At 42.1% G+C, this 22,010-nt stretch overlaps 1 protein-coding gene across 3 annotated transcripts in view; it reads right to left on the bottom strand.

Annotated features, from left to right (window-relative positions):
* The window catches only part of RFTN2 (raftlin family member 2), a 77,470-nt gene that overhangs the window by 34,005 nt on the left and 21,455 nt on the right, over positions 1-22,010 (bottom strand). For all 3 annotated transcript variants that reach the window (XM_027563735.1, XM_027563723.1, XM_027563746.1), the window contains exons 6-8: positions 19,900-20,103; positions 10,132-10,253; positions 8,861-8,964 (exon numbers count right to left, since the gene is read on the bottom strand). In XM_027563735.1, coding sequence (XP_027419536.1) covers positions 8,861-8,964; positions 10,132-10,253; positions 19,900-20,103 — 430 coding nt within the window. The remainder of the gene's footprint in view (positions 1-8,860; positions 8,965-10,131; positions 10,254-19,899; positions 20,104-22,010) is intronic.

The following is a 22,010-nucleotide window of genomic DNA, read 5'->3' on the forward strand; positions in this document are numbered from 1 at the left end:
TCTGGTATTCCCATCTCTTTCAGAATTTTCCACAGTTTATTGTGATCCACACAGTCAAAGGCTTTGGCATAGTCAATAAAGCAGAAACAGATGGTTTTCTGGAACTCTTGCTTTTTCCATGATCCAGCGGATGTTGGCAATTTGATCTCTGGTTCCTCTGCCTTTTCTAAAACCAGCTTGAACATCAGAAAGTTCACGGTTCACATATTGCTGAAGCCTGGCTTGGAGAATTTTGAGCATTACTTTACTAGCGTGTGAGATGAGTGCGATTGTGCAGTAGTTTGAGCATTCTTTGGCATTGCCTTTCTTTGGGACTGGAATGAAAACTGACCTTTTCCAGTCCTGTGGCCACTGCTGAGTTTTCCACATTTGCTGGCATATTGAGTGCAGCACTTTCACAGCATCATCTTTCAGGATTTGACATAGCTCAACTGGAATTCTATCACCTCCACTAGCTTTGTTCGTAGTGATGCTTCCTAAGGCCCACTTGACTTCACATTCCAGCATGCCTGGCTCTAGGTCAGTGATCACACCATCGTGATTATCTGGGTCGTGAAGATCTTTTTTGTACAGTTCTTCTGTGTATTCTTGCCATCTCTTCTTAATATCTTCAGCTTCTGTTAGGTCCATACCATTTCTGTCCTTTATCGAGCCCATCTTTGCATGAAATGTTCCCTTGGTATCTCTGATTTTCTTGAAGAGATCTCTAGTCTTTCCCATTCTGTTGTTTTCCTCTATTTCTTTGCATTGATCGCTGAAGAAGGCTTTCTGATCTCTTCTTGCTAGTCTTTGGAACTCTGCATTCAGATGCTTATATCTTTCCTTTTCTCCTTTGCTTTTCACTTCTCTTCTTTTCACAGCTATTTGTAAGTCCTCCTCAGACAGCCATTTTGCTTTTTTACATTTCTTTTCCATGGGAATGATCTTGATCCCTGTCTCCTGTACAATGTCATGAACCTTATTCCATAGTTCATCAGGCACTCTATCTATCAGATCTAGGCCCTTAAATCTATTTCTCACTTCCACTGTATAATCATAAGGGATTTGATTTAGGTCATACCTGAATGGTCTAGTGGTTTTCCCTACTTTCTTCAATTTAAGTCTGAATTTGGCAATAAGGAGTTCATGGTCTGAGCCACAGTCAGCTCCCGGTCTTGTTTTTGCTGACTGTATAGAGCTTCTCCATCTTTGGCTGCAAAGAATATAATCAATCTGATTTCAGTGTTGACCATCTGGTGATGTCCATGTGTAGAGTCTTCTCTTGTGTTGTTGGAAGAGGGTGTTTGCTATGACCAGTGAATTTTCTTGGCAAAACTCTATTAGCCTCTACCCTGCTTCATTCCGTATTCCAAGGCCAAATTTGCCTGTTACTCCAGGTGTTTCTTGACTTCTTACTTTTGCATTCCAGTCCTCTATAATGAAAAGGACATGTTTTTTGGGTGTTAGTTCTAAAAGGTCTTGTAGGTCTTCATAGAACCGTTCAACTTCAGCTTTTTCAGCATTACTGGTTGGGGCATAGACCTGGATTACTGTGATATTGAATGGTTTGCCTTGGAAACGAACAAAGATAATTCTGTCATTTTTGAGATTGCATCCAAGTACTGCATTTCGGACTCTTTTGTTGACCATGATGGCTACTCCATTTCTTCTGAGGCATTCCTGCCCACAGTAGTAGATATAATGGTCATCTGAGTTAAATTCACCCATTCCAGTCCATTTCAGTTTGCTGATTTCTAGAATGTCAACATTCACTCTTGCCATCTCTTGTTTGACCACTTCCAAGTTGCCTTGATTCATGGACCTGACATTCCAGGTTCCTATGCAATATTGCTCTTTACAGCATCGGACCTTGCTTCTATCACCAGTCACATCCACAGCTGGGTATTCTTTTTGCTTTGGCTCCATCTCTTCATTTTTTCTGGAGTTATTTCTCCACTGATCTCCAGTAGCAACCCCACATCCAAGGAGCCATGGCTGTGCCGGCGCAGGAGGGCCTAGAGGAGCTATCCCACTTTGAAGGACAGGAAGGGTGGCAGTGAGGAGATACCCCTCGTCCATGGTAAGGAGCAATGGCTGCGCTTTGCTGGAGCAGCCGTGAAGAGATACCCCATGCCCAAGGTAAGAGAAACCCAAGTAAGACGGTAGGTGTTGCAAAAGGGCATCAGAAGGCAAACACAGTGAAACCATACTCACAGAAAACTAGTCAATCTAATCACACTAGGACCACAGCCTTGTCTAACTCAATGAAACTAAGCCATGCCCGTGGGGCAAAACAAGACAGGCGGGTCATGGTGGAGAGATCTGACAGAATGTGGTCCACTGGAGAAGGGAATGGCAAACCACTTCAGTATTCTTGCCTTCAGAACCCCATGAACAGTATGAAAAGGCAAAATGATAGGATACTGAAAGAGAAACTCCCCAGGTCAGTAGGTGCCCAATATGCTACTGGAGATCAGCAATAAAACAGAATCCTAATTCCTCCTCAAGGGATGTGGATAGCAATCTGATACAGATCTTAGGTTGAGCAGAAGACTCCACCCACATGGAGGGCTGTGACTATGTGCTTTGATCCCAGCCTGCTCAGAGCCTAAGGAAAGATGATAAGACCTTATCTGATCCTTGTGATTTCAATCAACTAAAGCTGGTCAAGCTGGAATCAAGATTGAAAGAAATATTGAGAGAAATATCAGTAACCTCAGATACACAGATGACACCATCCTTATGGCAGAAAGTGAAGAGGAACTAAAGAGCCTCTTGATGAAAGTGAAAGAGGAGAGTGAAGAAGTTGGCTTAAAGCTCAACATTTAGAAAACTAAGATCATGGCATCTAGTCCCACCACTTCATGGCAAATAGATGGGAAAACAGTGGAAACAGTGTCAGACTTTATTTTGGGGGGCTCCAAAATCACTGCAGATGGTGATTGCAGCCATGAAATTAAAGGACACTTACTCCTTGGAAGGAAAGTTATGACCACCTTAGATAGCATATTCAAAAGCAGAGACATTACTTTGCCAACAAAGGTCCGTTTAGTCAAGGCTATGGTTTTTCCTGTGGTCATGTATGGATGTGAGAGTTGGACTGTGAAGAAAGCTGAGCACCGAAGAATGGATGCTTTTGAACTGTGGTGTTGGAGAAGACTCTTGAGAGTCCCTTGGCCTGCAAGGACATCCAACCAGTCCATTCTAAAGGAGACCAGTCCTGGGTGTTCATTGGAAGGACTGATGCTGAGGCTGAAACTCCAATACTTTGGCCACCTCATGCAAAGAGATGACTCATTGGAAAAGACCCTGATGCTGGGAGGGATTGGGGGCAGGAGGAGAAGGGGACGACAGAGGATGAGATGGCTGGATGGCATCACCGACTCAATGCACATGAGTTTGGGTGAATTCCGGGAGTTGGTGATGGACAGGGAGGTCTAGCGTGCTGCGATTCATGGGGTCGCAAAGAGTTGGACAAGACTGAGTGACTGAATTGACTGAAAGCTTGGACTCTGGTCAACATTTACCCTGATTCTATGCAGAATTCTCCTCTGCTCAAGCCCCTTCATGAATACACATATACCAAACCAGTCCCCATCTCACTACCACTCCCCCTGCCCCAGGCCAGTTTTGCTGTTTGGGGAGACACCACTTTGGAAAAGATCCTCCATGGTCTCCTTACTTGCTGTAAGTAATAAATCCTTGCTTTTCCTGATCTTTGGCTTCTTTGTAACTTTTGACTAGATACCCACCAAGAGGCAAATGCAGTTTTTGGGTAACAGGTATAATTCCCTGGGCTATACAACATATCTTTGTTGGGTAAACCTATGGCTGATTCATGTTGATGTTTGGTAGAAACCAACACAATACTGTAAAGCAATTATCGTTCAATTAAAAATAAATAAAAAATATATCTTTGTTGCTTATCTATTGTAAATGTAGCAGTTTGTATCTGTTAATCCCAATCCGTAATTTGTTCCTCCTGCTTTCTCTCCTCCTTTTGGTAACCACAAGCTTGTTTTCTGTATCTAACAGGATATATTTGAGTACTGAAAGAAAATACTTCATGTAGAGACCATTCAAATTATGGCTTACATGATAGAGTAGAAAAAAATTGAAAGTTGCTTAAGACACAATTGTTGTATATGAGTTCAAAATATTTAGGAAGAAAGTTTTTACTGGTTCTAAGTTATGTTTTAAGACATGTGGGCCCAAAAAGAAAGATGATAACATTTGTTTTTCTGAGTGCAAGCATCATGTATAGGCATGAACTTTTATAGTGTCATTATTTGTCTTTTGAATTGGTTTTATTGGTTTGTAATACTCAGTGCTGATTTTGTATACAGTGAACTACAGTGTTTCCATTTTCTGAAATATCTTGATTTAGGACAGATATCATGCACAGACCCTGCTTTATCACACTCAAACATCATGATAATCCAGTGAAACTGATATTATATCATTTTCCAGATGAGGAAATTGAGACTCAAAGAAGTTCTCCAAGTCATATAGCTGGTAAATGGTGATGGTGTAATTCAGATGAGATCTGTGTATCTCAAAGCCTGAACCATTCTTCTAGTTTCAGAAACTAAAAACTTTTAGGCTCTATCCTCTACCTGGACCAAGATGAACTGTATGTAATATGTTTATTGATGTTTAAAGATGACCTGGCTGAAGGTGACTACTATTCTGTGTGTACTGAAGCAGCTAAGACCAGCGTGTGACTGTCACAGGGACAGGATATTTGGACAAGAATAAAAAGGCCCAACCCTGTGTGGAGGTTTGTGCCAGACACTGATGGGTGAGGCTGGGTGACAAGTCTGCTGGCTTGCAGGGCCCTGGAGGGTCCTAGTAGCCCCCTTGCTTTTTTTTTTTTGGTTGTGCCAGCTCAGTGTGTGGCACAGTTCCTCAATCAGGTTTTGAACCCAGGCCACTACAGTGAAAACACGGAAACCTAACCACTGGACTACAAGGAAATTCATGCCCCATTGCTAGTTTAATTGCACATAAAGAGGAGCCTTCACAAGGAGGGCCTGTAAGGTCCATTCTGTCTCCACAGCATCTTGGTGGATACTGGCAGTACACTGGGCTTCCCTGGTGCTCAGTCGGTAAAGAATCTGTGTGCAGTGCGGGAGACCTGGATTTGATCCCTGGGTTGGGAAGATCCCCTGGAGGAGGGCATGGCAACCCACTCTCGAAATCTTGCCTGGAGAATCCCATGAACAGAGGAGCCTGACAGGCTACAGTACATAGGGTCACAAAGAGTCAGACACGACTGAGCGACTAAGCACACTAAGCACATGCACACACAGGGGTACAGAGGAAACTGGGACTGTGGTGAGGCAGCAGTGCTACCTCTTCCCCAAGGACAGCAGACAGCCCCTCCCCACTCCAGAGAGCCTCCTAATCACTTGATCTGGCCTGTGACGCTTATGCTGTTTGACACACAGGACAAGGTGGTCAGGCAAAGCATCGCTCTGGCTCCACCACCCTCTCCCATCACAGTATACTTGAGATGTGTTCCTTCCCACCTGTGGTCTCAGTCCTGTTCTCATTCCCAAACCAAACAGGAGTTGCTCAGCGAGTGGCAGCCCATGTTCTATTGCTCAGCATCCAACCTTTTAGTCTTGCTATCTAATCTAGAGCCTGGCTGGTCATTCATATCACTTTAGGAAATATTTAGACTCATGGGAATCAAGTCCTGAGTTAATAGGAAAGAGGAATGATAAATATATTTTCCACTGGGAAAAAAAGGAACATGAAAGGTTCAGAACTTAGAGGACTTTTAGGAAGGGTCAATGATGCCCTAAATTATACACCTAGGAGAAATGAGGAGGCTAAATACAGAAGTTATTCTGAGGGAGATTGGAGGGTGAGTCAGGTAGACCACTGACTTGGCAGATGGAAGGTGAGGGGTGGCAGGGAAGTGGAATTTCTTTCTTTTTTCACCACCTATGCAAAGTTCCTCAAATGTTGATGAGATTCTGAAGCTTGTGAAAATGGAGCTTCATGGACCCTACCCTTGGAGCCTCTGACTGTCCTGCTGGGATAAGCCTCCAGCATGTGTATATTCCCGGGCATTTCACAGTGTTCACATCGCTTGGTCTGAAGGCCAAATCTTGAGAATTACTGCTGTCCTGTGATCTGACAGATGTGTCACAGATTAAAAAAAATAATAATTAATTTATTTTTCGCTGTGCTGGGTCTTCATTGCTGCACTGGCTTTTCTCTAGTCATGGCGAGTGGGGGCTACTCGCCAGTTGTGGTGTGCAGGCCTCTCATTTCAGTGGCTTCTCTTGTTTCAGAGCACAGCTCTAGGGTGCACGACCTTCAGCAGTTGCAGCATGTGGGCTCAGTAGTTGAGCTCTCTAGAGCACAGGCTCACTAGCTGTGGCACTCCAGCTTAGCTGCTCCTCCACATGAGGAATTTCTCAGACCTGGGATCAAACCTGTGTCTCCTGCATTGGCAGGAGGATTCTTTACCTTGAGCCTCCAGGGAAGCCTCTATGTCACAGACTTTTAGAAGCTGAGTAATGATTCAGAGAGCTACCACTCACAATTTGAGAACAGTTACCAATAAACCTCTGAGAAGAAAAGATTGTTTTGCTTACTTCTAACCTCTCCTTTCGGAGAAGGCAATGGCACCCCACTCCAGTACTCTTGCCTGGAAAATCCCATGGATGGAGGAGCCTGGTAGGCTCCAGTCCATGGGGTCACTAAGAGTAGGACATGACTGAGCGACTTCACTTTCACTTTTCACTTTCATGCATTGGAGAAGGAAATGGCAACCCACTCCAGTATTCTTGCCTGGAGAATCCCAGGGACAGAGGAGCCTAGTGGGCTGCCGTCTATGGGGTCACACAGAGTTGGACATGACTGAAGCGACTTAGCAGCAGCAGCAACCTCTCCTTTTAAAGCCTGAGTGTCTTTACCCTGTATCCACTTTTATCCCTTTCCCCACCTGAAGAAGGTGTGGCTTTATTATATAACCATGTCAATTCAATGTTTTTAAAGTTTGTGGGGAGGTAGTGTTATTGGGCAGGGGTAAAGTTGCTAAACTAAAGGGTGGATCCTCCTCCTCGAGGAAGGGGGAGTTGCTTCCCTTAGCTACGCTATCAGTGTTAAGCTGTGGTCCAGTTGCCTCTGCTCAAAGGGAAGGCCCAGGCAACACTGTGCTGTCCTCTGCAGGTTGTACCAGCCCAGACAGGACAGCCTTGGCAGTCAGTCATTTTCTGGATGCCAAATAGAGCAGAGGGAATATCTCTGAGTCCAAGGGACAGCAAAGCACTTCATACAGAGGGCTTAATTTGTCTCTTTTTCCAAACAAACAAAAAAATAACAACTCGATCTTTTCCTTCCCCAGGAATAGGACAAAAGGAAAAGTTGGTATTTTTGAAGTGGTTCTAATGTAAGTGTTTATTTTAGTGGAAACAGAAAACAAGTTCATGGTGCAGGAGAGAGCTACCTTTCCCCCCACACTGGAGGGGTGGAATGGAGGCAGAAGCGCTGTTGTCTCTCCATCCCACCCTCTGGGCCCCACTGCAGCTCTAACCCTAGCTGTGTGCTGGACTGAGGGCAGTTTCACACAGGCAGTGCACAAGAGCAGGACGAAGGGTCCCGCAGACAGGGCTGTATTTTCTGTTTGCAGATTCATATCCACTCAATCTTCACTCTAGGGAAGAGTCAGCATCTCAAGTTGGAAAAAAGGAGGCATAGTAGTACGGCCTTCGAAGGGAGGGGCACCTCTGAGTCCTGGAAGCTGCAGTGAATTGGGAGTTGGTCTACTTTGCCCCTTCTCTGGCGCTGCCAGTGTGAACTCACACGCCCTTGAGAAGGCGGTGCCTTTAATAATAGCTTGTATGCACAGTTGGCTCTCTGCATCTGCAGTTCAGATTCTACCAACTGCCAATGGAAAATATTCGAGAAAAAAATTTCAGAAAGTTCCAAAAAACAAAACTTGAACTTGCCAGCAATTGTGTACATAGCATTTAAATTGTATAGCTATTTCAAATAATCTAGAGATGACTGAAAGTATACGGGCTGCATGTAGATTATATGCAAATACTATGCCACTTTATAGGGTGTCCCTCGTGGCTCAGGTGGTAAAGAACCTGTCTGCAATGCAGGAGACCTGGGTTTGATCCCTGGGTTGAGAAGATCCTTTGGAGGGTGGCATGGAAACCTACTCCAGTATTCTTGCCTAGAGAATCCCATGGAGGTGTCTGGTGGGTTATGGTCCATGGTGTCACAAGGAGTCAGATGTGGCTAACATACTTTACCTTTATCTTTGGTGAGGAAAGGGTTACAAAGAACCAAGCAAACAGTTTTGGGCCCTGGAATAGACTGTCCATTACAAAACACCAGGACATGCTGTCAACCTCTCTTTGCCTGCCCCATTCCCTCCCCACATTTGAAAACTCCCTGGTGGCTCAGATGGCAAAGAATCTGCCTGCAATGCAGGAGACCCGGGTTTGATCCCTGGGTTGGGAAGATCCCCTGGAGAATGGAATGGCAATCCACTCCAGTATTCTTGCCTGGAGAATCCATGGACAGAGGAGTCTGGTGGGCTATAGTCTGTGGGAGTGGCAAAGAGCTGGACACGAATGAGCGAGTAACACTTCATGCCAATTTATACAAGGGACTTGAGCATCCCAGATTTTGGTATCCATGGGGGTCCTGGAACAAATCCCTTATGGGTACTGAGGGATATATATAACAAGAGAGGGTTAGATTTGCTGATCTCCAAGGCCCATGAAATCAGATTAGAAGTTCAGTGAAATGCTTTTCGTAGGCCTTATATAAGCACTGTTAGGTTGCATTATCTTACAGATGATCTCTGTTTTAGCATGAAATGAGGGTGTGTCAGGTACTTCAGCGTTACCTGTCATGTCTCAGTATAGGAGTAGGCAACACGCTTGTCAGGAGCCATCCAAACTCAGCCAGAGTGTGCAGCAGAGGACCATAATCTGTCTTGATTTCACAACCCTGCGTGAATAAGCACAGAGGTCATAGTCTAATGACAAAGACAACCAGCTACACAAATCATGACAATAAGGGTGAGGAGTGTTGGGATAAGGGGCATTCATGCTCCATTAAGTGCAGTTTCACTGGCTCCAGTCTTCTTTTCTGCTTCCTGCTGCTTCCCAACCATTCAACCAAGCTAGAAACCCTGGGGATCTGAGTGGAGCGAGGTTCTCTAAGGTTTGGGCCTTCCTTCCCTAGGTCTTATTTGGGCATCAAACTTTAATGTATAGGGTGGAGGTTAGGAATTTGCATTTTAAAAAGCTCCCTGGGTGATTTGGATCCAAGTAGAGGCCACACTTTCAGAAACACTGGTCTAGGGCCTGGGAAGTGAGGACTGGAGTAGAGAGTGAGCATTGAGGAGTCAAAGGTGAGAGGAGCAAAGAATGTTCACTGCTTTTCACTCACTTGGAATTGATTCTTACTTGGAGTTGTTCCTCTTATCCCACATCCTTGTGCCTCCCTCAGTGGGGTTTCCAGTTTCCTTGAAAATGGCCTATGTCTCTCTAAGCTGGGCAAGGCCAGAAAGGTGAAAGTGTCCTTGAGAGAGGCTGTCAGTGAGGGCCTCATACACCAGCAAATATACCTGAATTCAGTCTGTACACCTCAACGGCAGTCCATTTGGTGATACCTGAATTCAGAGCGCACAATGCTGACAGCAAAGTCACCTCTTATTAGGAAGGACAATGCTGTGTGTATACATTTGGTCTGCTGAGAGAGAGAATACCTTTGGATATTTTTGCCTTTGAAAGTCAATTCACAAGGTGAAAAAGTCAGTCACATTGGTTGCTCAAAGACAAAATTGACTGAATTTGTTTTCACTTTCATCTAGTTGTCTTGGCATTGTGTACAGAGAATCTCAGTGCCGAGGATGTTGTTTAGAATAAGAATGTCGAACGTTTGGGAATCTACTGCTATAATTATTTTGCTATCTTTAAACAAATCTGAACATTGAGTAAAACAAATCACCTTTTCCCAAATTTGCAAGAAGTTTGTTCAAGTATTTGTGATGAAATTCTGAACACTGAATAAACATGTGTTTGAAGAATATTGTCCGTGTTAGGCAATGAAGATCTAAATGTAAAACTCAATATAAAAGTAAAGCCAAATTATAAAAAAAACACAGTTTACCTCAATAACTGTCCATTGTTCTACTACGATGGCATCATTTCCTTTCCTGCTGAATCCTGGTACTCCAGACCCTTCTTCTTCATAGATAAAGACTCCTTCCAAAGATTTCGACAATTGATCCCCTGTGAGGAAAAAGATACAATTAAGGAGAGTTGCACATATTCAGTGTCTTTTCAGGTCATCTAAAATGTTAATAAACAACCCTTACAGGAAGCTGAAAGAAAAATATATCAATTAATAAATACTTGTTTTAGGTGAATCTATGACATTTCCCTTATCTTTGAGGTAATTTCTTTCTTTTTTTTTTCAAAAGTTAAGACAGTTTTATACCTAACTGAATTAAAATCAAATTGTAAACATGAAGACTACAATAACAAACACAAGATAAAATAATATCATACAGTGAGAAGCAAGTGGATTTCCTAAGCCTAAAAACATCTGGAAATCACCTTCACCTGGAAATCAAATGCTGGTTTCTGTTCTTCATGTTGTATGTATGTCAATCATACCACTAAGAAAAACAACATCAAAAATATTAATCTTTGAAATTACAAGTGTGATATCAAAACCAAGGTGAGGTAAGATTATTTTAAAAAACATAAATACAGAACAATTCTTTGCTTCAATGATGCTTAAAAAAAAAAAAGAATGGTAACAGGAAGATCCTAAACAGAAGTTATTGTCAAAAGAATTCCTGCTGGGAAGGAAGTTTTGAGGGAGGGCCTCTCTGACATTTTTTTGAACAGTTGACAATAACCAGCTGGCCAAAACTAAACTGATTTTATGGAAATTCTTTTGTCTCCTACAATTTTCCCATGATCATGTGCTGGTTAAACATTTTGTTTTTATACAGCACATCAAAGTTTCCTTGATGGACGATTATCCAAATAATAACCTACAAAGTTTTCAAAACATCTATTAAGTTTAAAAACCAAAAAACAAACAAACAAAAAAAACCAAAGTAATTCAAATGTAATTTTAAGTTTTCATTTTTATTAATGAGCTATAAAATTTTAAGAGAAAATCACTACTACTATTTTTATATCAGTTACAGTTCAGGCAGAATAACATGAAGAATTTACTTTGTTCGGCATGGTTCCCAAAACCCAGTAAAGTTTAATTTACTTGTTGAAATTGCTATTCTAACTACAATATATGTTCTACTTCCTTTAAATGTACTTGTCTACTGTCATACCAAAGTGACCCACAGAATTAAACCTGTTTTTGATCGTCAGTTTGGAGCATCCCAAGACCATCTTTAAAATTGTATATTTGCCTCAAGTCCTTTTTTAGAATGGGGGTATGAACTTTAAGAATAATTATATACTCTGATAATTATATAGTTAATTGTAATCTCTTCTTATTTACTTTAGGATTATATAGTTGGAGAACTATGGGTTTTGTGGTATCTGTTTTCTTGTTCTCAGTATTGAGATTCCTTAGTACTTCTAAACTTCTCTTGGTTTAAAAGAATGAAAATGTTGTAGACTCACACACTGCAATACCACCAAGAATAAAAAAGAAAGACTCACTGGAATGCAACAACATGGATAACTGTCAGAGATACTATGTTGAGAAAAAAAGCGAGGAGATAAAACATACTGTATAGTTCAACCTACATGAAGTTCAAAACTAAGCAAAATTAATCTATGGTGCTGGAAGTCAGAACAATGCTTCTCTCTGCATGGGAGGATATTAATGGGGAAGGGCCATGAGGAGGCCTTCTGGGATTTCGGAAATGTTCTGTATCCTTTTTTTTTTTTTTGCCTTTTACCCCTCAATATTGAGATATAGTAGTTGACATATAAGGAAATGTTCTGTATCTTGAACATTTGTCTTCTATTCAGTTGTACTCATAAGATTAATGCATCTTGTTCTATGTGTCTTATTCAGTTCAGTTCAGTCGCTCAATCGTGTCCAACTCTTTGGGACCCCATGAACCACAGCATGCCAGGCCTCCCTGTCCATCACCAACTCCTGGAGTTCACCCAAACCCATGTCCATTGAGTTGGTGATGTCATCCAACCATCTCATCCTCTGTCGTCCCCTTCTCCTCCTGCCCTCAATCTTTCCCAGTATCAAGGTCTTTTCAAATGAGTCAGCTCTTTATATCAGGTGGCCAAAGTATTGGAGTTTCAGCTTCAACATCAGTCCTTCCAGTGAACACCCAGGATTGATCTCCTTTAGGATGGACTGGTTGGATCTCCTTGTATCTTACAACTTCAGTTAAAAACAAAAGACATTCCTTCTCACTTTAGATCTCCCCAAGTCCCCTGGCTAAGCTTTCTTAGGGACCATTCTGGTCCTCAGAGCCACAGAAGAATGATAACTTCCCAGGAGGGACTATTTCTATCTCTTAAGAAACTCTCCCTGACAGAAGCGGTAGCTGGGGAGGGGGGCAGGGAAGGCCTCATGGGGAGTGACCATTGGGGTGCTTGGTGTGTTATACTCCAGCTATTGGGGTAAGGTGACAATTCTGAACAATTACTTAACTGTCCTGAACTGACTCATCTCTTAACAGCATGTATCTCAGACCTTCCCACCCTTTGTGCCTTGGCCCACTGGTGTGCTTAGAATGGGGTTCAGATGAACTAAGGTACAGGGCGCCCCCTCCTGCCCAGAGCAGCTTTTCTTCTTCTATCTATGTGTCCTACAATATTGTTGTTCAGTCGCTCAATCGTGTCTGACTCTTTGTAACCCTATGGACTGGAGCATGCCAGGCTTCCCTGTCCTTCACTATCTCCCGGAGCTCAAACTCATGTCCATTGAGTCGGTGCTGCCATTCAACCATCTCGTCCTCTGTCATCCCCTTCTCCTCCTGCCTTCAACCTTTCCCAGTATCAGGGTCTTTTCTAATGAGTTGGCTCTTGGCATCAGGTGGCCTAAGTATTGGAGCTTCAGCTTCAGAATCAGTCCTTCCAATGAATATTCAGGATTGAATTCCTTTAAAATTGACTGGTTTGATCTCCTTTCAGTCCAAGGGACTCTCAAGGGTCTTCTCCAACACCACAGTTCAAAAGCATCAATTCTTCGGTGCTTAACCTTCTTTATGGTCCAACTTTCACATCCATATATGACTACTGGAAAAACCATACCTTTGACTATATGGACCTTTGTTGGCAAAGTAAAGTCTCTGCTAATGCACTGTTTAGGTTTGCCATAGCTTTTCTTCCAAGGAGCAAGTGTCTTTAAAATTCATGGCTGCAGTCACCATCTATAGTGATTTTGGAGCCCAAGGAAATAAAGTCTCTCACTGTTTCCATTATTTCCCCATCTATTTGCCATGAAGTGATGGGACCAGATGTCATGATCTTAGTTTTTTTTAATGTTGAGTTTTAAGCCAACTTTTTCACTCTACTCTCTCACCTTCATCAAGAGGCTTTTTCATTCCTCCTCGTTTTCTGCCATAAGGGTGGTGTCATCTGCATATCTGATGTTATTGATATTTCTCCCAGCAATCTTGATTAAAGCTTGTGCTTCATCCAGCCTGGCATTTCGCATGATGTACAACATTATCATTTTCTATGTGTGCAGAGGGCTTCTCAGATGGCTCAGTGGGTAAAGAATCCGCCCACAGTGCAGGAGACGCAGGTTTAGTCCCCCGGAGGAGGGAATGGCAACCCACTCTAGTATTCTTGCCTGGAGAATCCCATGGACAGAGGAACCTGGCAGGCAACAGTCCATAGGATAACAAAGAGTTGGACACGACTAAAGTGATTGACGGAGAAGGCAATGGCACCCCACTCCAGTAATCTTGCCTGGAAAATCCCATGGACGGAGGAGCCTGGTGGGCTGCAGTCCATGGGGTCACTAAGAGTCAGACACAACTGAGCGACTTCACTTTAACTTTTCACTTTCACGCATTGGAGAAGGAAATGGCAACCCACTCTAGTGTTCTTGCCTGGAGAACCCCAGGGACGGGGGAGCCTGGTGGGCTGCCGTCTATGGGGTTGCATAGAGTCGGACACAACTGAAGCGATGCAGCAGCAGCAGCAAAGTGATTGAGCATGTGTGCATAATATTAAAAAGTTACAAAGAATTGACCTGATCCACTGCTTCTCAATTTTTTTTTTCTGGCCTTGCTGTGAGTAATACGTGAGATCTTAGTTTCTCCTGACCTGGGACGGAACCTGTGCCCTCTCAATGGAAACACAAGTCTTAACCACTGGACTGCTAAGGAAGCCCTGTGGTTAGCTTTTAAGAATAGGGAAGACGTCCATTTTGCTCATCAGTATAAACCCCATGTGCCAGGCCTACGGCCTGGTGTGTATATCTATATCTATATCTATATACATATGGAGTTTCCCTGGTGGCTTAGCAGTAAAGAGTCTGCCTGAAATGAAGGAGACTTGGGTTCAATACCTGGGTCAGGAAGATCCCTTGGAGGAGAGCATGGCAACCCACTCCAGTATTCTTGCCTGGAGAATCCCCATGGAGAGAGGAGCCTAGTGAGCTCAGTACATGGGATCGCAAAGAGCAGGACAGGATTGAGCAACTATGCACAGTAGCACATACATACATATATGTATATATGAAATGAATACATACATGTTTCAGTGCCATTACTCTACCCTACTTTTCATTCTGATACACCTCCAACTCCACACAAGCATTTTTATAGGAGTGAAGAGACTGAAATGACTATCAAGTGAAGTCTAAAAAGAATCCACAAAAAATGAAAGTGTAGCCTTCAGATGTGGGTATATCATAGGTAGGAAGAGGCTATGCTCTGAGGGTGGTGGGCATTGGTAGGCTAGTGAAGTGTAATAACCTCAAGTGTTGTGTTTGTGTGTGTGTGTGTGTGTGTTCTGTACCAGTTGGTAGAGTTGACCATCTCATCCATGTCAGCTGCCCGCTGGATCTCTACATGTTCTGGTAGAATAAAGTGCTTTGTCTCTATTGGCATAATTGGATAAGCCTCTTGTAGGCTCCTCTGGATTCATTTGGGAGTTGTAAGTGTGCAGAGAACCCAGCTGCAGGCCAGTTTGGAGAAGGCCAGATGCTGGAGAAGGCCAGGAACAGGAGAAAGTCATGCAGTGAGACCCTCGGGCCATAAGAACAGCAGGAGGGTCCCTGGGTGCCCCTGTGTGTGGGACTTTTCAAAACAGAAAAGGCTTCGAAAGTGAGTGGGAAAGGGCACTGAAGAGGAATTTCACAGACCTTACAAGATTTCCACCATGACTTTCCTGACTTAAATTTTTTTTTTTTCCACTTCTCTCTGTTTCTGGAGAATTTTATAGAATGAGATTTGTGGAGTAATATATTTAAATTTCTGAGCAATATCTGGTTTTGTGCTTCTCCTCATGTGTGGGCTGGCTTCTGACAGTATTTTGGAAGAGGATGGGAGCAAGACAAAACAAAATATGCATTGTCCCCTACGTGTTTTGGATGTCAGGCATCAGATGTTCTAGGACAAAGTGGCCCCTTCAGCCTCTGACTTGCTTCTCATGGTGACACAGGCACAGGTCACAATTTCCCCTTCACAGCTTCCCTGTGTACTCCCAGGAAAGTCCTGAGTGACACACCCAGTCACCAGACCTTACAGACCATGGCTCATTAGGGCTTGGCATGGCCTGCAATGCAACACGCCTAATGAGACATTCCGGAGCTGCTGACAGGGAGAGACTCTCCCTGGGGCTCTCTAAATAGCTTCTGAGGCTTTAAGAACAAAAGCCCTAAAGAGCCTCTGGCTGGCAACTGCTGTGGCTAATTTTATTTCCACCAGGCAAGGCTCAAGGCAGGGATGCCTGAAAGACATTGTGAAAGGAGGATTTCTTTGTCTTTCCTTAAGCAATTAGTCATAATCCAAAATTTGGAATGGCTCTTTAAAGTTTTTTTTGGCCACATCACGCAGCTTGCAGGATATCCTAGTTCCCTGACCAGGAATGGAACCCAGGCCTTGATAGTGAAAGCGTGGAGTCTTAACCATTGGACTGCCAGGGAATTCCACACACCCCAGCCCCTGTTTTGAATGGCTTTAACTTAGACTCTTTGGAGGAAAGAGCAAGACATAGACACAGAGAGAGAAACATGTGAAGCATAAACTGACCTCCAAATAGCTGATTCATACTAAAAGTATTGTAAGAACATCTTGTAAGTGTCAGGAGAGAAGGCCAATCCCAGAAAATGAACGCTGACAGTGGGTGAGGCACTGTGGGAGTCACTTTGTACATAGTGTATCTTACCAAATTCTCACAACAGTTAGTAGAAATGTTTTTACACCCCTTTTAGGAAACTGAGGCTCAGTGAGCTCAACTAACTTCCCCAGGTCACACAGCTCTAAGTAGAAGACACAGAATTTAAACTGTTTAAATACTAAAGTCCACAGGCTTTATATCAGATCTGGCTGTTTCCATAAAAGATCAACTTGGAAGAAGTTTCCAATAACCAAAAATACTATTAAATCTTTATTGAGTACTTGCTAAGTGCCAAACACTATGCAAGGGGCTGTATTTTGGGGTGCTCCAATGAACTAGATCCTTACTCTTGGTTGCTAGTTAAATTTGGAACACGACTTGACAAATTTAAATAACCAAAATCTTTAGTTGTATTAGTTAAGGCATCACTAGGCTGATCTAATAATAATGAGGTTTATTGAGATCTCATCTGGTTTGCTTTTTCATTCCCCTCTCTCACCTCAGTGAATCATGGTCCCTAACTATCCTGATCTGCATAAACTCCATTCTTCTTAATGCATTTTTCCAGTCTCCTTACTATCTTTTTTTTCTTTTCTTTTAGCACTAATCTCTTTTGAAAAAAAAAAACAACAAAAAACACTTTTCTTAGAAATAATTTTTGGAAAGTTTTGCTTGTTTTTGTGACAGACAAATAATTACATATCCATTATAACTAAAAGAAGATTAGATAGAGATGAAAGATAAGGGAAAGGCATAAATAAATACAGATCATTTTCTGAACCAAAGTTTATTTTTCTATACAAATTTTAGGAGGAGTCGGGTTTAGAGAGGAGGACATGGTAGGTAGTATTCAAAACTGGGCTGCTGCTGCTGCTGCTAAATCGCTTCAGTCATGTCCAACTCTGTGCGACCCCATAGATGGCAACGTACCAGGCTCCCCTGTCCCTGGGATTCTCCAGGCAAGAATGCGGGAGTGGGTTGCCATGTCCTTCTCCAATGCATGAAAGTAAAAAGTAAAAGTGAAGACGCTCAGTTGTGTCTGACTCTTAGCGACCCCATGGACTGCAGCCTTTCAGGCTCCTCTGTCCATGATATTTTCCAGGCAAGAGTACTGGAGTGGGTTGCCATTGCCTTCTCCCATCCGAAACTGGGCTAGTGTAATAAATTTGGATAGTAGTTGTTAAATGCCATCATATGCCTCCTGATTGGGCTGCTGTAGTACATCTTACTCGGAAAATTCTACTAGTTGATCACACCGAGGTTTGTCTATTTCTTATCGTTACAACCCAACAGCAAACATTACAATAGTACCACACAGGATTGTTAAGATTTTACATTAAAGTTGCATGTGCAATTGCCAAATTCAGACTTAAATTGAAGAATGTGGGGCAAACCACTAGACCATTCAGGTATGACCTAAATCAAATCACTTATGATTATACAGTGGAAGTGAGAAATAGACTGAAGGGACTAGATCTGATAGATAGAGTGCCTGATGAACTATGGATGGAGATTCATGACATTGTACAGGAGACAGGGATCAAGATCATCCCCAAGAAAAAAAATGCAAAAAAAGCAAAATGGCTGTCTGGGGAGGCCTTACAAATAGCTGTGAAAAGAAGAGAAGTGAAAAGCAAAGGAGAAAAGGAAAGATATATACCCATTTGAATGCAGAGTTCCAAAGAATAGCAAGGAGAGATAAGAAAGCCTTCCTCAGAGATCAATGCAAAGAAATAGAGGAAAACAACAGAATGGGAACAACTAGAGATCTCTTCAAGAAAACTAGAGATACCAAGGTAACATTTCATGCAAAGATGGACTCGATAAAGGACAGAAATGATATGGACCCAACAGAAGCAGAAGATATTAAGAAGAGGTGGCAAGAACACACAGAAGAACTGTACAAAAAAGATCTTCATGACCCAGATAATCACAATGATGTGATTACTCACCTACAGCCAGACATCCTGGAATGTGAAGTCAAGTGGGCCTTAGGAAGCATCAAAGGTTCATAAGCATCTAGCTTATGAATAAAGCTAGAGGAGGTGATGGAATTCCAGTTGAGCTCTTTCAAATCCTAAAAGATGATGCTGTGAAAGTGCTACACTCAGTATGTCAACAAATTTGGAAAACTCAGCAGTGGCCACAGGACTGGAAAAGGTCAGTTTTCATTCCAATCCCAAAGAAAGGCAATGCCAAAGAATGCTCAAACTACCGTACAATTGCACTCATCTCACACGCTAGTAAAGTAATGCTCAAAATTCTCCAAGCCAGGCTTTAGCAATACGTGAACCGTGAACTTCCAGATGTTCAAGCTGCTTTTAGAGAAGGCAGAAGAACCAGAGATCAAATTGTCAACATCTAATGGATCATGGAAAAAGCAAGAGAGTTCCAGAAAAACATCTATTTCTGCTTTATTGACTATGCCAAAGCCTTTGACTGTGTGGATCACAATAAACTGTGGAAAATTCTGAAAGAGATGGGAATACCAGACCACCTGACCTTCCTCTTGAGAAACCTGTTCGCAGGTTAAGAAGCAACAATTCAAACTGGACATGGAACAACAGACTGGTTGCAAATAGGAAAAGGAGTACGTCAAGGCTGTATATTGTCACCTTGCTTATTTAACTTATATGCAGAGTACATCATGAGAAATGCTGGGCTGGAAGAAACACAAGCTGGAATCAAGATTGCCGGGAGAAATATCAATAACCTTAGATATGCAGATGGCACCACCCTTATGGCAGAAAGTGAAGAAGAACTAAAGAGCCTCTTGATGAAAATGAAAGAGGAAAGTGAAAAGTTGGCTTAAAGCTCAACATTCAGAAAACTAAGATCATGGCATCCAGTCCTGTCCTTCATGGCAAATAGATGGGGAAACAGTGGAAACAGTGGCTGACTTTATTTTTCTGGGCTCCAAAATCACTGCAGATGGTGACTGCAGCCATGAAATTAAAAGATGCTTACTCCTTGGAAGGAAAGTTATGACCAGCCTAGACAGCATATTAAAAAGCAGAGACATTACTTTCTCAACAAAGGTCCATCTAATCAAAGCTATGGTTTTTCCAATGGTCATGTATGGATGTGAGAGTTGGACTATAAAGAAAGCTGAGTGCTGAAGAATTGATGCTTTTGAAGCGTGGTGTTGAAGAAGACTCTTGAGAGTCCCTTGGACTGCAAGGAGATCCAACCAGTCCATCCTAAAGGAGATCAGTCCTGGGTATTCATTCGAAGGACTGATGTTGAAGCTGAAACTCCAATACTTTGGCCACCCGATGTGAAGAGCTGACTCATTTGAAAAGACCCTGATGCTGAGAAAGATTGACAGCAGAAGGGGATGACAGAGGATGAGATGGTTGGATAGCATCACCGATTCAATGGACATGAGAGTGGGTAAACTCCGGGAGTTGGTGATGGACAGGGAGGCCTGGTGTGTTGTAGTTCATGGGGTTGCAGAGTCAGACACAACTGGGTGACTAAACTGAACTATACTGTGCAATAATTAGAATCTTTTTTCTTAGTAGTAATATCTGTCCTTTTAGCCATTGAACTTGAGAGGCAAAAACATTTCCACCAACTCTGACACAGGTCAAATTTTTTAGGTATCAACATATCATAATATAAAACTTACCTTTAGATGTTTCCCAGCATACAAAAGAATCAATTAAAGACAAGCCTTGTTTATAATAAAATGTAGTTAACTCCAGCCAATCAGCATCAAGTGTACTAATGACAGAGCCTTTTCTTGTTACTTTCATTGACAGGATGCCTTCCTGATAGTTCCAGCAGGTTGATTCATCATCAAAAACATTGAAGACTGTATACAACTTGTTATCTGAGGATAGGTATTCAGAAGGAAGAAAAAAGGGAAAGTATTACTAAAATTGTGTTTTAAAAATTTAATTAATCCTGAGCTATTTCAAGCATATAGGCACAGAGAATAATAAATTACCTACCATGCAAGTTTTATCAAATGTTAACTTTGGGCCATGTTTGCGTCAGAGCTTTTTCAAGGAAATGAGAGATGTATGTAGATAAGGCTCACGATGTATCTCTCCTAATCCTATTCTCCAGAAATAGCTACTGTAATGAATTTGGTGTTAATCATTCTCATGCAAGTACTTCTGTTCTTTAAAATACATGTCTATACATATAAATGATGTTTTGCAATTTAAAATTTTTTAAAAATGGGGTGTTGTGTGTATCAATCCATAAGTTAATTTTCTTGTTCAATATTATGCTTTAGAAGTATAATTAATACATGTAGGTCTTGTTCATTTAGTTTAACTGTTACATAGCATTCAAGTTTACTTTTCTCCTATTGATGGAAATAGATATTATTATTGAATTTCTGTTATTACAAACATTACTCATTCCTTGGATACATATGTGAAAGTGACTCTAGAATGCATACTACTTTAAGTTAGCAAATGTGATGGACCCACATCATTGGTTGTGCATTAGGAAGTCTGACGTCATTTTCATCCCAGACAGTATTAGCGATATGTGTGTTATCTGTGTTTTTCTTGGTGAGTTTCCATGGATTTCACCAGACTCTCCAAGAGGTCTTTATTATGCGTCTGCTCCCAACCCCCTGCACCAAAAGTTAAGAACCAACCCCTGGCATAGAAAAGTTATCAGGGTTTTAAAATAATCTAAATAGAAGGCAGAATCTAAAGACTGATAATTAAGTAGCATATTTGATTTGGAATTTAAAAGATTAGGAATAGACATTTGATCTAATCAAAGTCAGGATGGGAATGAGCATGAGTTTAAAAGTAGCCATGGGCCTGGTGGGCTACTGTCTATGGGGTCACACACAGTCGGACACGACTGAAGTGACTTAGCATAGCATAGCATAGTATAGCATGGATACCAGGTGGCGCTAGTGGTAAAGAACCCTCCTGCCAACACAGGCGATGCAAGAGACTTGGGTTCAATCCCTGGGTCAGGAAGATCCCCTGAAGGAGGGGATGGCAACCCACTCCATTATTCTTGCCTGGAGAGTCCCATGGACATAGAAGCCTGGTGGGTTATAGTCCATAGGGTTGCAAAGAGTTGGACTTAGCATGCAGCATACATGTGGATAGAATATAATAGTTGACCATATAACAGAATATAGAATAGAATATAATAATGACCATAATTCCAACACTTGTTCACTCTTACATTCCTAAATTTTTCACACTACAGGAAAATCAGGGTGGTAGTTAGCTAAAGAACTGGTTAAATAAAAATGGAATGGTGTTGGTGGTGGTGAGGTGGTAAGATGATGAGCTGGGAAATGCTCTTGGTTCTTTCTTAAGGAGGCCATGCTGACTGTGGTCCAATGAATGTCTGCCATGCACAAATATTGAGCAATCTCACCACAACCCAGAAAGCTGATACCACCAGTGCATGTGGCCTCAGCACCAACCAAGACTGATCAAAGGATCAGTTAATAACAGCTAACTTAATACAGAGTCTATTCTGTGCCAGGCAGAATAAGCACTTTGTAGACATCTCATTTCTATTTATCACAGCAACACCTTTCTATAAAGACACTGAGGCAGTCTGACTGTAAACTCCTAATTCTAAGGTTTACACAGTCTTTGATTTTCTCTATTAGTGCTTTTTAAATCATGTCCATAAATGTATCAGAAAACTTAAAACAGTCCAAAATACTCTCAGTTTCTTGGGAAGACTTGCTAGCTGCAAAGAAGAATAAAACTATTGCTTAAAGTTATTTAAGGATGCAGGCAC

The sequence above is a fragment of the Bos indicus x Bos taurus genome, chromosome 2 (assembly GCF_003369695.1).
Source record: "Bos indicus x Bos taurus breed Angus x Brahman F1 hybrid chromosome 2, Bos_hybrid_MaternalHap_v2.0, whole genome shotgun sequence".
In the NCBI taxonomy this organism is placed as follows: Eukaryota; Metazoa; Chordata; class Mammalia; order Artiodactyla; family Bovidae; genus Bos; species Bos indicus x Bos taurus.